The sequence below is a fragment of the Anolis sagrei genome, chromosome 5 (genome assembly GCF_037176765.1).
Source record: "Anolis sagrei isolate rAnoSag1 chromosome 5, rAnoSag1.mat, whole genome shotgun sequence".
In the NCBI taxonomy this organism is placed as follows: domain Eukaryota; kingdom Metazoa; phylum Chordata; class Lepidosauria; order Squamata; family Dactyloidae; genus Anolis; species Anolis sagrei.
Window position 1 is genome coordinate 67,311,088 of NC_090025.1, and position 16,264 is coordinate 67,327,351.

Genomic DNA, 16,264 nt, shown 5'->3' on the forward strand with positions numbered 1-16,264 from the left:
GGGATTCCTTTCCAGGTAATGCTCAGAGCTTGAGATGCTTGTCTGTTCTTAAAATGAAAAGCACATGTCTGCGTCTTAGATGGATTAGGAAGCAGCTGTTTTTGCCTGTAACAGGCAGTAAGAGCACTTAAAGATTTGGAGAGCTTCTGTTCAACCATCTCAAAGCTCCCTGCTTGAGTGGTGATTGCACCATCGTCACCTTATTTAATATAGACTCAGTCCCCTTCTACACTGCCACATAAAATCCAGATTATCTGCTTTTGAACAGTATTATATGGTGGTGTTGATTCCTATAATCCAGTTCAAATCAGATAATCTTGGTTATTTGGCAGTGTAGACCTCAGAAGTCTCTCATTACGTTTGAGCACCACACCTACACACTGCAGCCAACACACGAATGTGTCACGGAAAGGTTTGTAAAACTGGCCCAGTGGATGCTGGAGGCCTATTTTATATGCAAGGCCCCTTCTACACAGCTGTATAAAATCCAACAGTGCTTCTTGTAAGTCACAGCATGGTACAGTTTGTTGATCATTTCCACTACCTTGGCAACCACATCTTCACAAAAGTCAACATTGACACTGAATTACAACACCACCTGAGCTCTGCGAGTGGAGCATTTTTCTGAATGAAGAACAGAGTGTTTGAGGACCGGGACATCCGTAGGGATGCCAAGATGCTTGTTTATAAAGCTACTGTCCTCCCAACTCTGCTATACGCCTGCGAGACTATCTAAAGACGTCACATGCAACTCCTAGAAAAATTCCATCAGCGTGGCCTCTGAAAATTCCTGTAAATCTCTTGGGAAGACAAGCGGAGAAATGTCAGCGTGCTGGAAGAAGCAAGGACCACCAGCATTGAAGCAATGGTCCTTCACCATCAACTCTGCTGGATCGGCCATGTTGTCTGGATGCCCAACCACCATCTCCCAAAGCAGGTGCTCTACTCCGAACTCAAGAATGGAAAATGGAATGTTGGTGGACAGGAAAAGAGATTTAAAGATGGGCTCAAAACCAACCTTAAAAACTCTAGCATAGAGACTGAGAATTGGGAAGCCCTGGCCCTTGAGCGCTCCAGCTGGAGGTCAGCTGTGACCAGCAGTGCTGTAGAGGCATGAATGGAGGGCAAAAGAGAGAAACATGCCAAGAGGAAGGCACGGCAAGCCAACCCCGACCAGGACTGCCTTCCACCTGGAAACCAATGCTCTCACTGCGGGAGAAGATGCAGAATAGGGCTCCACAGTCACCTACGGACCCACCGCCAGTACACTGATCTTGGAAGACTATCCTACTCGGACAACGAGGGATCACCTAAGTAAATAAGTACAAATCAAGACTGAAGCCTGAATCTGTTTACGACTCGACAAGAAAACAGACAAGCTGCATCACACCAAAATAGCTCTTTTGTAAAGAGACACTTCCCCATATAAACAGGGTGAGTTTTGTTTCTCCATCTAAGGTGGTAAGTAAGGCAAGGAAACGAAAGACCTAATTCCACATTTATATTAATAGTTTCAAATTAACACGAATAATTGAATGTTTTGTGTAGGTTTATGATGAATTTATCAAAACTAAAAACAAAGCTTGCCTCCTATTACTTTTCAGTGGTCACATTTGTGACTGAAAGCAAATTAAAAAATCTCACTGATATTCTAATTCTGCTCTCAAGAAAACTAGAGGAAATCTCCTACAGAACGATAATTACTGACGGATCGCTGTCCGTTAATGTTTTAGTACCAAAATACATGACTCATTTTTAATCATATGTTTTTGATTGGTTTTAATCGTTGAGCTTTTGTAAGGTTTTCACTGCATTGCCTTTTAATAAGTGAGCTGCCTTGAGTCGGATGACACTGATCATTTAATACAGTTTCAAACTGATACTGAAGAAAGAAGAAAATGGAATATAGGATGCATCTAACATCAATGGAGGTCGACACCACTGGAACTGCCATGGCTCAATGCTATGGACTTGTGGGACTTGTAGTTAGGTGATGCATCAGCACTCTTTAGCAGAGAAGACTAAGACCATGTAAAACATCTAGGGCTGCCAGTTCAGGTCCTGAGATCTAGGATTCTGTAGAAATAATGTAGTTTGACACAATTTTAACTCCAATGCCTTGATGCTGGGAGTTGTAGTTAGGCCAGGCACCAGCACTCTAAGCAGAGATGGCTTGAAGACCCTGTAAAACTACAACTCCCAGTATTACACATAGTACTGGAATGATGGCAAGAGAAGACTTGAAGGCCTTGTAAAACTACAACTCCCAACATTACAAAGCACTGGAATGTTGGCAGAGAAGGCTTGAAGACCTTGTAAAACTAGAACTCCCGCCATGACGTAGCACTGGAATGTTGGTAAAGAAGGCATGAAAATCCTGTAAAACTACAACCCCTGACATGACGTAGCACTGGAATGTTGGCAGAGAAGGCTTGAAGACTTTGTAAAACTACAACTCCCAACATTACAAAGTACTGGAATGTTGGCAGAGAAAAGTTGAAGACCCTGTAAAACTAGAACTCCCGACATGATGTAGCACTGGAATGTTGCTAAAGAAGGTATGAAGACTCTGTAAAACTACAACTCCCAACATTACAAAGCACTGGAATATTAACAGAGAAGAGTTGAAGACCATGTAAAACTAGGACTCCTAGCATTACATAGCACTGGAATGTTAACAGAGAAGGCTTGAAGTCCCTGTAAAACTACAACTCCCAACATTCCATAGCACTGGTTAACTGAGAAGGCTTGAAGTCCCTGTAAAACTGCAACTCCCAACATTCCATAGCACTGATTGGCAGAGAAGGCTTGAAGAAGCTGTAAAACTAAAACTCCCAACGTTACATAACACTGGAATGCTAACAGAGAAGAGTTGAAGAAGCTGTAAAACTAGAACTCCCAACATTACATAACACTGGAACGTTGGCAGAGAAGGCATGAAGACTCTGTAAAACTACAACTCCCAACATTACAAAGCACTGGAATATTAACAGAGAAGAGTTGAAGACCATGTAAAACTAGGACTCCTAGCATTACATAGCACTGGAATGTTAACAGAGAAGGCTTGAAGTCCCTGTAAAACTACAACTCCCAACATTCCATAGCACTGGTTAGCTGAGAAGGCTTGAAGTCCCTGTAAAACTACAACTCCCAACATTCCATAGCACGGGTTAGCAGAGAAGGCTTGAAGTCTCTGTAAAACTACAACCCCCAACATTCCATAGCACTGGTTGGCAGAGAAGGCTTGAAGTCCCTGTAAAACTACAACTCCCAACATTCCATAGCACTGGTTAGCAGAGAAGGCTTGAAGTCCCTGTAAAACTACAACTCCCAACATTCCATAGCACTGGTCGGCAGAGAAGGCTTGAAGCCCCTGTAAAACTACAACCCCCAACATTCCATAGCACTGGTTGGCAAAGAAGGCTTGAAGTCTCTGTAAAACTACAACTCCCAACATTCCATAGCACTGGTTAGCAGAGAAGGCACGAAGAAGCTGTAAACTAAAACTCCCAACGTGACATAACACTGGAATGTTGGCAGAGAAGGCTTTGAGACCTTGTAAAACTACAACTCCCACTGGCAATTGAAGTGGGCACAAACTGCATCAAACTACACTGGATCTGATGCTTTCCGTTAAGCTTTGATTTTCGTCCACTAGCTGAAGATGAAGGGGCAGGATCCACACTCTGGGCGCCTAACAAGGAAGAGGAAGTGATTCAGAGAAAGTTCGGGATCGTCTTTGAAGCCAGAGGCATGTAAGAGGGGGAGGCTGCTTGCTTGCTTGCTTGCTTGCTTTCTCTCCTGGCGCCCTCCCTGCTTTGCCAAGCCCAGCCCCTCTGCTCCCTTCCCCAGCCAAAGACTTGAGTGCAGTAGAAAGTTTGCAAAGAGCAGCATTGGAGGAAAGGGATCCCACCAACTGGATCACCCCGCTGTGAGTACAATAGCCCTGCAGCTTTAGTGACGCCCATATTTGGGGGGCTAATGGGGGGAGAGATGGCTGGGAGGGTCCCCTTTAAGACTTAGTAGAGCCCTCTCTCCCTTTTGTGGCCCTGCAACGCTTCTTTGTAAAGTTGTGTCTAAACCTTTTGGATTTCGTATTCAGGCAGAGAGATTCCAGGGGAGATCTAGTGTGGCAAACAAGAACGAAAGCAAGGAACAGCGCCCCCAGCAACGTGTCCTGCCAATATAAACATGCCATAATAATAAATGTATGAGGGAGAGGAGGAAGTAAAGGAGGCTACAGTTCAAAATCCCTGCAACATTATTCCTTCTTAAAGTTAGCACCCAGGTCGGGCTTTCATGGCTGGAATCACTGGGTTTGCTGTGAATTTTCCAGGTTGTATGGCCATGTCCCGGTAGCATTCTCTCCTGACGTTTAGCCCACATCTATGGCAGGCACCCTCAGACATTGTGAGGTCTGTCGGAAATTAGGCAAGTGGGTTTATATATCTGTGGAAATGCCCAGGATGGGAGAAAGAACTCTTGCCTGCTCGAGGCAAGAATGAATGTTGTTGTTGGACACATTGGATGGCCTTGCAACTTCAGAGCCTGGCTGGTTGGCAGAAGCTGGTCCTAACAGTGGGAGCTCACCCTGCTCCTCGGATTCAAACTGCCAACTTTTCAGTCAGTAAGTTCAGCAGATCAGCAGTTTAACCTGCTGCACCACCAGGGGGTCGTTACCAACCCTGCTATATGCCTGTGAGACGGGGACTATTTACAGACGTCACATGCAACTCCTAGAACAATTCCATCAGCGTTGCCTCTGAAAAATACTGCAAATCTCTTGGGAAGACAAGCGGACAGTGTGCTAGAAGAAGCAAAGACCACCAGCATTGAAGCAATGGTCCTCCGTCATCAACTCCGCTGGACCGACCACGTTGCCCAACCACTGTCTCCCAAAGTAGTTGGTGGGCAGGAAAAGAAATTTAAATATGGGCTCAAAGCCAAGCTTAAAAACTCTGGCATAGACACTGAAAACTGGGAAGCCCTGACCCTTGAGCACTCCAGCTGGAGGTCAGCTGTGACCAGCAGTACTGTAGAATTTGAAGAGGCACAAATGGAGGGCGAAAGAGAGAAACGTGCCAAGAGGAAGGTGTGTCAAGCCAACCCCGATCGAGACTGCCTTCCACCTGGAAACCAGTGCTCTCACTGCGGGAGAAGATGCAGATCAAGAATAGAGCTCCACAGTCACCTACGGACCCACCACCAGTACACTGATCCTGGAAGACAATTTTACTTGGACAATGAGGGATTGCCTAAGTAAGTAAGTAAGTAATGTGAATACCTGGATTCCTGACAAATAGATTAGAATAATTCCTCACTACTGTCATATTGCTTACAGTTTATACTTCAGAAACCTGTGTGTGTGTGTGTGTTGTGGTACCTGCTTCCTAAAAGCAAGTATTTTTACTCACTTTCTCTTCTGTTTAATACAAATAGGTTTTTAGGCTGTCAAGGGTAGTAAGATTTGTTTATTTTTTCTAATTTTCTGTTCTCGTTACTATTATATTGTTAATATTATTATATTAATATACTTTTGAACTTTTTTATCTAGAAAATGAAGATGATTTTTCTTGGATGGATCCGTATGTCTTTTACCCTTTTGGCCATCAGTGTTTATGGTGGATCAGCCGCAAGTGCTTGCAAAATCACAGAGGAGAAGGCAGACTGCAGTCATTTAAAGCTGGTGCAAATCCCCTCCGATCTCCCCAGCAATATCACAGCTTTGGATATTTCTCACAACCAGCTCAGAACTCTGCCGCCTGCAAACCTAACCAAGTATGGCCAGCTCGTCTACTTAGATGCAGGATTCAACACCATCTCTAAACTGCAGTCACCGCTGTGCTTGGCTTTACCGTTGTTAAAAGTTTTGAATCTGGAACATAATCAGTTGCATGCCTTTCCAGACAAGGCTTTTACCTCCTGTGACAATCTGAAGGAGCTTAATTTGGGATCCAACATACTGGATGTGAAAAATGAACCTTTCAAAGATCTGAAGGTAAGAAATTGTGCTTGCTTTTTACAGCCTGTGTTGGATGAGGTTACACCCCCCCTGAAGATGCAGGTTCGCGGCTTGGGTGTGATCCTGGATTCATCGCTGAGCCTGGTATCCCAGGTCTCGGAGGTGACCAGGGGAGCATTTGCACAGTTAAAGCTTGTGCGCCAGCTGTGCCCGTACTTTGGGAAGTCTGACTTGGCCACGGTAGTCCACACTCTGGTTACATCCCATATAGACTACTGCAACGCACTCTTAAGTGGGGTTGCCTTTGAAGACTGTTCGGTTGCCTTTGAATGCAATATTCCTGCTTCTTGGCAGGGGGTTGGACTGGATGGCCCATGAGGTCTCTTCCAACTCTTTGATTCTATGATTCTAAATGGTCCAGTGGGTGGCAACCAGATTGCTAATGGGAGCAGTGCTCAGGGAGCATACAACTCCTTTGTTGCGCCAGCTCCTCTGGCTGCCAGTTTGCTACCGGGCACAATTCAGAGTGCTGGCTTTAGCCTATAAAGCCCTAAACGGTTGCGGCCCAGCTTACCTGTCTGAACGTAACTCTTCTTATGAGCCAGCTAGAAACTTAAGAGACCCTGTTTTCGATCCCGCCTTTGTCTCAGGCATGCCTGGTGGGGACGAGAGACAGGTCCTTCTCAGTGGTGACCTCTCAGCTATGAAACTCCCTCCCTAGGGATATTAGATCCGCTCCCTCCCTCCTGACATTCCAAAAGAAAGTAACAACCTGGCTCTTCGAACAAACTTTTGGAAATGAAGTGTAATAAACATAGAACTAGAAAAGAGTGAACATAGAACGGCCTAGACAATACTTCTGGAAAATGGGCTAATCAGGAAGTCACTGGTGATTATGTTTTTAATGATTTTTATATGGGTTTTATAATGTGTGATATATGTTGTTAATTCTGTTTTATGACTGTTGTGGCATTGAATTGTTGCCAATCGTGAGCCACCTTGAGTCACCTTCAGGTTGAGAAAGGCGGCATAGAAAAACCATAAATAAATAAATAAATTTTGTATGTGAGAATCATTGGTGCCATCACTCGACTTAGATTTTATAAAATGGACAACAGGCTCCTCAGCACAGAAAAACAGAACAAAAGTACCTCCCCATGGCCAGAATTTAGCATCGCCTCCAGATGCTGGAGATGGGAAAAGGGGGAAGGCCTTTACCTTTGTCTGTGTTGTATGTTCACTGTCATTCACTGTGTGTAAAAGGCATTAAATGTTTGCCTCATATGTGTGTGTGTGTATATATATATGTATATATATGTATATATACATGTAGAGAGAGAGAGAGAGAGAGAGTTATTATTATTAGTAGTAGCAGTAGTAGTAGTAGATTGCATGGGCTCCTGGAATCTCATTTTGTGGCCCTTAATTTCACCCAGAGACTCCCAAAACCCTGAGCCCATTAAAAAGTTCAGTCCAAATATGTCCTTTAATGAACACAAAAAGCTGTAATCTAAGTCTCTTTCCTTTCCCTATTTGGCATATCCTGGAAAAATGAAGAAAGTCAGACTTTTAAAAGTTAAAAACCAAACCTGAAAGTGATGTTGGAGCTTGTATGTATATCTGTGTCTGTGAAATGCCTTTAACAACAACAATAATAATAATAACAACAACAAGGGGACTCAGGTCAGATCACAGTACACATACACGGCAAACATTCAATGCCAGTTTGGATAGACAATACAGAGACAGACAAATAGAAAGGAGATATGTTGTGTCGATGTCCAGGATTTTTTTTTTTTGGTGCCTTGGAAGGTTGTGCTCGAATCCAGCCACATAGGGGAGCTGTCGCCCCATTCTCTATGTCAAAGAGCCATCAAGACTTCCTCCTTTCTTTTGGTTGCCTGGCATTTTCTGATCTTTTTTCTTTATGATGTCATAAAATACCCCCCTCCCCCACTTGTTTTAGCGGTAACTAATTTTGCTACTTATAGTTCACACTTCTTTCCAACTGCTTAGGTGAACAGTAAGCTGGGCTTGACAGTTGGCCCCTCATGCTGACCCGGGGCTTCGAAATGGCAACCTTTCGGTTGGTAGATCTTATCATTGCTGTGCTAAACCCCCAACTTTGTCCATCTCTGGCATATACTTGCATTTTTTGTCAAACGTGCCACACTTTCTTAGGAGTGGAAAAATTCTTACCAGGTATTCTCTCCTGTCATACTTGTTATTATTTGGTACATTTTTTTTGTCAATATAATCATTAATAGTAGTACAAGTAGTTATGTTAGCTATTGTATAGTATAATTAAATATAACTAAGTAGTTGTACTGGTTTTAAGAAGGATTGACAGTTAGAAACTATGTACAATAGTGATGTTTTCCTTTAACTGACCAAATCTGATATAATCTGTAAGGCTTTGCCAACCCATTTCAGTAACTGTGTACCGCTGTACTTACAATGTATGTAGTTTGTTACCTTTTCCCTGTCTTTTTTCTTAGAATTTGCAGTTCCTGGATGTTTCTCACAATGGACTAAAGTCTATAAAACTGGGATCTGAGCAACAGTTAGAGAGTCTACAGGAGCTTGTGGTGTCTCAGAATAAAATTACTGAACTAAAGAAAGAAGATCTGTACTTTCTTAGTAATTCCTCATTAAACAAGCTGGACTTGTCAACAAATCCTCTAAAAGAGGTAAGCAGCATACAGCCAGGTTAGCAGTCCCTGTAAATATATATTTTTAAATTGACAATATACATGCTATAATATTGTCCTGTGTAATGAAGTCCTTTGTAGATGAAGAAAATATTAATAGAGAAATCATGTCATTTTCAGTAATTTTGCTGCTGTTATGAATCGTTATAGTTCACATGCAATCAAAGAGTGTTCTGAACTCCGCCAATGATGGAATTGAACCCATCTTGTCACACAGATCTCCCATGACCAACAGAAAATACTGGAAAGGTTTGGTGGGCATTGACCTTGAGTTTTGGAGTTGTAGTTCACCTACATCCAGAGAGCACTGTGGACTCATACGATAGATCTGGTCCAATACTCAATATGCCCAAATATGGACACAGGTGGAGTGTGGGGGAAATAGACCTTGACATTTGGGAGTTGTAATTGCAGGGATTTATAGTTCACCTACAATCAAATAGCATTCTGAACCCCACCAACGATAGAATTGGGCCAAACTTCCCACACATGTGTTGAAAGGACTCGCTGGCACAAGCCTCCCTCCAGCCTTGCACGCTCTCTCTTGCCCCGCACATGCACACACCTGCTCTTCCTGCTTGGAGTCTTAAACATCCCTCTGCTTGGCTAAGTGGCCAGTTGATCACAATGGAGGAGGGCTTTTGGTGGGAGGATTTGCCATCTGTTTCCAGAAAGGAAGAGAAGGACAAGTGGGGAGCCTTCTTTGCCAAAGGGGTTTCTAAGACTATCAGAAAAATATGTTTTCTGGCGGCCTTTGGTGACCCCTCTGAAGCCCCCTTGCAAACCCCCCTAGGGTCCTGATCCCCAGGTTGAGAGCAGAGGTTCTCAACCTGTGGGTCTTCAGATGTTGTGGCCTTCCACTCCCAGAAATCATAACAGCTGGTAAAGTGACTGAGATTTCTGGGAGTTGTAGGCCAAAACATCTGGGGACCCACAGGTTGAGAACCACTGCTGTAGAGAATGGACTAATATGAAAAATGTCATGCCATTATCCTCCAGTCTGTAAAATTACTAGATCCACCCCCACAAACATGTTGTTCACCACCTAAAATGCAAAGAACTTGATATGTGTAGCAGCAACAGTTAAAAATATTTTCTTTCACTTTCTAGTTTTCCTCAGGCTGTTTCCGTGCAATTGGAAATGTATATGGTCTTGTCATGAACAATATCCCACTGGGTCAAGATGGTGCAGAGAAGCTTTCTTCAGAATTATCTGGAACAAGAATTCAGAATCTCTCAATGAGGCAGGTGCAGCTTTCGCGGATTTCCAGCTCAACCTTCAGCGGAATGAGTAATACCAACCTCAACATTTTAGATCTCTCGAATAATGACTTATCTGTGATTGAAGACTCCTCTCTTGTCTATTTTACAAAGTTAGAGAATTTGAATCTAATGAATAATAATATTACGTATCTGTCTTCTCGCTCCTTGTACGGGCTGTTCAATGTGAATTATTTGAATCTGAAAAATGCTCATGTCAGAAAAATTGGCTCTGCTTTGCAATGGCTGAAACGTTTAGAGGATCTTATACTGGACAGTAATAAATTTCTAGAGATTACCTCAAGCACCTTTAAAGGTTTGGACAATTTGAAAAACTTGAGTTTAAGCCTGTGTAGTATAAGCTCAGTAACGAGAGCAACATTTTCATCACTTGCCAATTCTTCACTGCAGTTTCTGAACCTTACCAAAAGCGGAATCACTTCCATCAAGTCTGGAGCTTTTTCTTTGCTCGGGCAACTAAAATCTCTGGATTTAGGGTTGAATGACATTAAGCAAAAACTTACAGGCCAGGAATTCCAAGGTCTTAATATGATTGAGACTCTCTATTTATCTTACAATTATCAAGTGAATTTGACAAGTGAATCTTTCAGTGCCATTCCTAGTCTTCGAACGCTAAGGCTGAGAAAAGTACGTTGCAGCAATCTTAAAATTTCTCCCTCACCATTCCGTAAGTTAAGTAATTTGACAATCCTGGATGTTGGTAACAATAATATTGCCAGCGTCGGAGATGATGTTTTTGATGGACTCCACCAACTTATAATACTTGATCTTCAGCATAATAATTTGGCCCGATTTTGGAAGCATGCCAACCCAGGGGGCCCTGTCCTCTTCTTAAGAGGTCTTCAAAACCTGCGCCTGCTTGATCTAGAATCAAATGGCTTTGATGAGCTTCCAAAGGAGGCTTTCCAAGGCTTATCTCAGTTAAGAAGCTTGAATCTCCGAGACAACCTTTTGAACTTGATTCCAGAGTTTGTGTTTGATGACCTGACATCCCTGAGCTTTTTGTCCCTTCAGAAGAACCTCATCACAGGTGTGGATGAACAAGTGTTCACTAAGGTTTTCGCCCATTTGGAAGAAGTAAATATGGGGCTCAACCCATTTGATTGCACCTGTGACAGTATAGCCTGGTTTGTTCACTGGCTTAATAGTAGCAAAGTATTTGTTCCAGGGCTGAATTTTTATCGATGCAACACACCTCCTAAATACCATGGGAAAATGGTAGCCGAGTTTGATATCTCACCATGTGATAGTGCCCCATTTCTACTCTTCTTCACTGTGAGCGTTTCTATGGTACTGGTCTTCATGTCTATAGTTCTACTTATCCACTTTCAAGGATGGAGAATAAAGTTTTTTTGGAGTGTGACAGTTAACAGAGTCCTTGGCCAAAGAGAAATAGACAGGCCACAGCAGTGGTTTGATTATGATGCCTATATCATTCATTCCAGAAAGGATAAGAATTGGGTGTGTAAGAACTTTATTCCTCTTGAAGAAAATAATGAACCAGTAATTCGATTTTGCTTAGAGGAGCGGGATTTTGAAGCTGGAATTTCTGAATTTGAAGCCATCGTTGACAGTATTAAAAGGAGCAGGAAGATTATATTTGTTGTAACGGAGCATCTTTTAAAAGATCCTTGGTGCAGAAGGTAAGTTAAAAACATTCCAATAACTACATCTTGTTTTGGGTGGGGGAACGGCTTAACTTCAAGGTTCAGCCAATTTTCACCTTATAAACTCCTATTTATAAGGTATTGCTATGTGCAAGAGCAGAATTTAAAATATCTGATGAGTAAATAAGTGCTGCATTTATTATTGTGCAAAATAGGAATCTTTAGATTCAGTAGAGTCCAACTCTGGGTGGTGGTGCTCATCTTCATTTCTAAGTTGAAGAGCCAGTGTTGTCCTTAGATGTCTCCAAGGTCATGTGGCCGGCATGACTGCATGGAGCACTGTTACCTTCCTATCAATAATATCTATTGATCTGCTCACATTTGCATGTTTTCAAACTGCTAGGTTGGCAGAAGCTGGAGTTAAAAACAGGAGCTCACCCCATCCCAGGGATTCAAACTGCCGACCTTCCGGTCAGCAAGTTCTGCAGCTTAGCGGTTTAACTTGCTGTGCCACTGCGACCCCTCTGAAAATGCATACATGTCATCAAAACATTTCGTAGACCAAAAATAGATCTTTGTCTCTTTGTTTTTTTCTTCAGGTTCAAAGTGCATCATGCCATACAGCAAGCCATTGAACAAAGTCGGGATTCCATCGTATTAATTTTTCGAGATGATATTCCAGATTACAAATTGAATAATGCACTTTATTTGAGAAGAGCAATGTTCAAATCTCGCTGTATCTTGGAGTGGCCAGTTCAGAAAGACCACGTAAATGCATTTTACCAGCAGTTAAAAATAGCACTTCAGTCGAGCAGCAGGATGTTATGATTTTGTTGTTATTAGTATTTACTGTTTTGCATTTTTAATTCTGTGGCTGAAATACTATGCAAAATATAAATGAAAAACAGTCTTCCAGGTTTTTTATTGCATGAAGAATATTAAAAACATATTGAAATCAGTGAATGGTATGGAATGCATGCAGATATCTGCTAGTTGCCAATACTGAAAGCATATTCAGGGACAATTGTGATAAATATAAATTTTCCTTCGCCTCTCCAAAAAGAACATTTTTTGAAGAGAAAAAGATGCTTTACATCACGTCCACTGCAAAATGAAAACTTGGACTGTATTGTATGCCTTTGGCGAAATAAGTGTTGAATAAGTTAAATTGTTGTGACTCAGGTCCCAAAGATTGCCCAACACAGCAGATTAAGGGTTAACAAAAGTCTTTAATGAGTCTCTCACAGGCTAGCAGCACTTAACCAAAATTTGGGCAAAATAATAGGTGCCAAAATAATATCTCGAATACGCTTCAGCTGACGCTGATCCAGCTCTGACTCAGCATCATTCCTCCTTCTCCTACAACCGGCAGTTTCACTGCCAAGACGCTGAGCCTCAACATAAATTCTGTTGTTGACCCATCTGTGTTGCCTTCAATTAATAATTGAGCTTCAAAATAGGTGTGGTTTGATGTCTAATGAAAACCCTGTTGTTTGAAAATTGTTAAAATGTTAGATACCAGAGGCCTTTGAAATTTGAAAGTCATGATTTAATATTTGAATTGTATTTCTTTTTGGTATGATAATATAACTTGCTGCATTTAGAAATCATTATATCAGAAAGACTCTTGTACAAGTTCGGTACATACAGAAACAGAAATGAAGCTTTCCCCCAAGATAATACTAGGCACCTCACTGTAGGAAAAGCCCCTGATGGCACAATTGGTTAAACCCTTGTGTCAGTAGAACTGCTGACCGAAAGATTGGCGATTCGAATCCAAGGAACGGGGTGAGCTCCTGTCTGTCAGCTCCAACTTCCCATGCGGGGACATGAGAGAAGCCTCCCACAGGATGGTAAAACATTTGGGCATCCCCTGGGCAATGACCTTGCAGACACGAAAAAATGGTACAGAAATTGTGAAAATGTGTAAAAAGATAATCGGGTAAAGCATAATAATAATAATAATAATAATAATAATAATAATAATAATAATAATAATCGCAACAGCAACAACTTTATTTATATCCTGCCACCAACTCCCAGAAGGGATTTGGGGTGGTTTACAAAAGCACTTGGAAGTACCACAACATTATATAAGATGGGCCCCGAATTTTGGCATAATGTTCAAATAGATGTATAGGAGAAATGTGGACCAAGGATGTAAAATTTACTGTGAATAGTAATTTAAATGAAAATATGTGTAAGATTATGATGATATATTGATAGAATTTAAGTCCAAATAAGTTGTCAAAATGTTTAGGAATATATTAAATCAAAATGAGGGGTGGCAAGATTCTTTCATATATGGTGGACTGGTAAGAAAGTGAAAAGCTATTGGTTCAGGATATATTTGTTAATTTAAAAAAATATATCTAAAGGTGGATTTTGTAATGTTACCAGATATGCCATTGTTGGGTATTATGCTTAAATTACTAGATAGCAAATATGAGCTACTTCTTCAACACATGGCAACAGCAACATGAATATTGGGTTGCTGTGAGTTTTCCGAACTGTATGGCCATGTTCCAGAAGCATTCTCTCCTGACATTTCATCTGCATCTATGGCAGGCATCCTCAGACATTGTGAGGTCTGTTAGAAACTAGGAATGTGAGGTTTATATATATGTGGAATGTCCAAAGTGGGAAAAATAACTTTTGTTTGTTGGAGACAAGTGTGAATGTTGCAATTGGCACTTGCCTCCAACAGACAAGAGTTCTTTCTCCCATCCTGGACAGCCTGGCTTTGAAGCTGCAAGGTCATTCAATGCTAATCAAGGAGGCCAATTGCAACAGTCATACTTGCCTCAAACAGACAAGAGTGCTATCCCCCACGCTGGACACTCCACAGATATATAAACTCCACTTGCCAGTTTCCAACAGATCTCACAACCTCTGAGGATGCCTGCCATAGATGCAGGTGAAATGTCAGGAGAGAGTACTTCTGGAACATAGCCATACAGCCCGGAAAACTCACAGCAACCCAGTGATTCTGGCCATGAAAGCCTTCAACAACACATCGAACATTAATATTGTTTGCCCAGACCTGGAAACAGACTGAAACATTGATGATGGAAAAATTGTTTGTTATTTTTGCTTAAATTGCCATGTCAATGGGGATCTTAAATGAAAAGCCAATTTAAGGTTTTCTGAAAGATTGGATGCCAGTGGTGGAGTTTTCAAGCAAGAAGAATAGTAACAATGTAATAATTTGTGGCATCAAATTTTAGTAGGATTATTTTGTTAGATCTGTAATGGTAAAATTATATATTTTTCTTTTTGTGTTTTTTTAATCTTCCTTTCTATCTTTTCACCTTTCCTCTTGACTACATACTAGGTTTTGTTTTTATGTTGTCTATTTTTTTTTAAAAAAAAGTAATAGCTATAACACAAAAATAGTTGATGCACTTACAATGTAAGCCATATCTGTATTTTGTTTTAATTGAATACGCCAAGTTAATTAGACTGTTAGGTATTAATCCTTATGGAAGAATGGCATATGTAGATTTAACTGCTGGATGCCAATCAGTGAAAGGTACAAACAGTTGGCGTGGTTCATGGAGATACTGTTGGCAGTGTCTACCATATGAAGGAGTCATTTCCTATCAGATTCCAGAGTTTTGACATCTCTCCTTCAAATGTTATGTTAATATGGAATGTTTGTTGCAAAGAGGCCAATTTTGTTCGTAGCCAAAATAATTCTTATTCTAGTTAGGACTGTAATGAATGGGAGGAAGGAAAGAACAAAAATAAGCACGGTATTGTTGAAGGCTTTCGTGGCTGGAATCAGTGCGTTGCTGTGAGTTTTCTGGGCTATTTCAGAAGCATTCTCTCCCGACGTTTTACCCACACCTATGGCAGGCATCCTCAGAGGTTGTGGGGTCTTTTGGAAACTAGTCAGGTGAAGGTTATATATCAGTGGAATGTCCAGGGTGTCAGTTTGAGGCAAGTGTGAATGTTGCAAATTGCCAACTTGATTAGCATTGAATGGCCTTGCAGTTTCAATGACTGGCTGCTTCCTGCCTGGGAGAATCCTTTGTCAGGAGATGTTAGCTATCCCTAATTGTTTCATGTCAGGAATTCCTCTGGTTTTTTGTTTTTTTTTTAGTGTTGCTCTTTATTTACTGTCCAGATTTTAGAGTTTTTTAATACTAGTAGCCAGATTTTGTTCATTTTCATGATTTTGCCTTTCTGTTGAAATTGTCCGTGTGCTTGTGGATTTCAGTGGCTTCTCTGTGTAATCTGACATGGTGATTGTTAGAGTGGTGCAGTATTTCTGTGTGAACAAAATCTGGCTACCAGTATTTAAAAACTCTAAAATCAGGTCAGTAAAAAAAGGAACACTAAAAAAACTATGGGAATCCCTGAGATGAAACAACCAGGGCCAGCTAACACCTCCCAACAAAGGGTCCCCCCAGGCAGGGACCAGCCATGCTTTGTAGCTGCAAAGCCATCAGTGCTAATCAAGGTGGCCTATTGCAACAGTCACACTTGCCTCAAACAGACAAGAGTGCTTTCTCCCATGCTGGACACTCCACAGAAATATAAACCTCACTTGCCTAGTTTCCAACAGACCTCACAACCTCTGAGGATCCCTGCCATAGATGTGGGTGAAACATCAGGAGAGAATGCTTCTAGAATATGGCCATACATCCCAGAAAACCTACAACCCAAGCATAATATCTTCTCATTTTTATTTTTTTACC

The 16,264-nt window shown here is 41.5% G+C and overlaps 1 protein-coding gene across 1 annotated transcript; it reads left to right on the plus strand.

Moving 5' to 3' along the window:
* The first annotated feature begins 3,726 nt into the window (after positions 1-3,726).
* On the plus strand, positions 3,727-14,475 carry TLR3 (toll like receptor 3). Its single transcript, XM_067468741.1, has 5 exons — positions 3,727-3,931; positions 5,555-5,998; positions 8,461-8,652; positions 9,784-11,597; positions 12,161-14,475. The coding sequence occupies exons 2-5, from the start codon at positions 5,558-5,560 to the stop codon at positions 12,387-12,389; spliced, it is 2,676 nt and encodes an 891-aa protein (XP_067324842.1). The 5' UTR covers positions 3,727-3,931; positions 5,555-5,557; the 3' UTR covers positions 12,390-14,475.
* Positions 14,476-16,264: the final 1,789 nt, after the last annotated feature.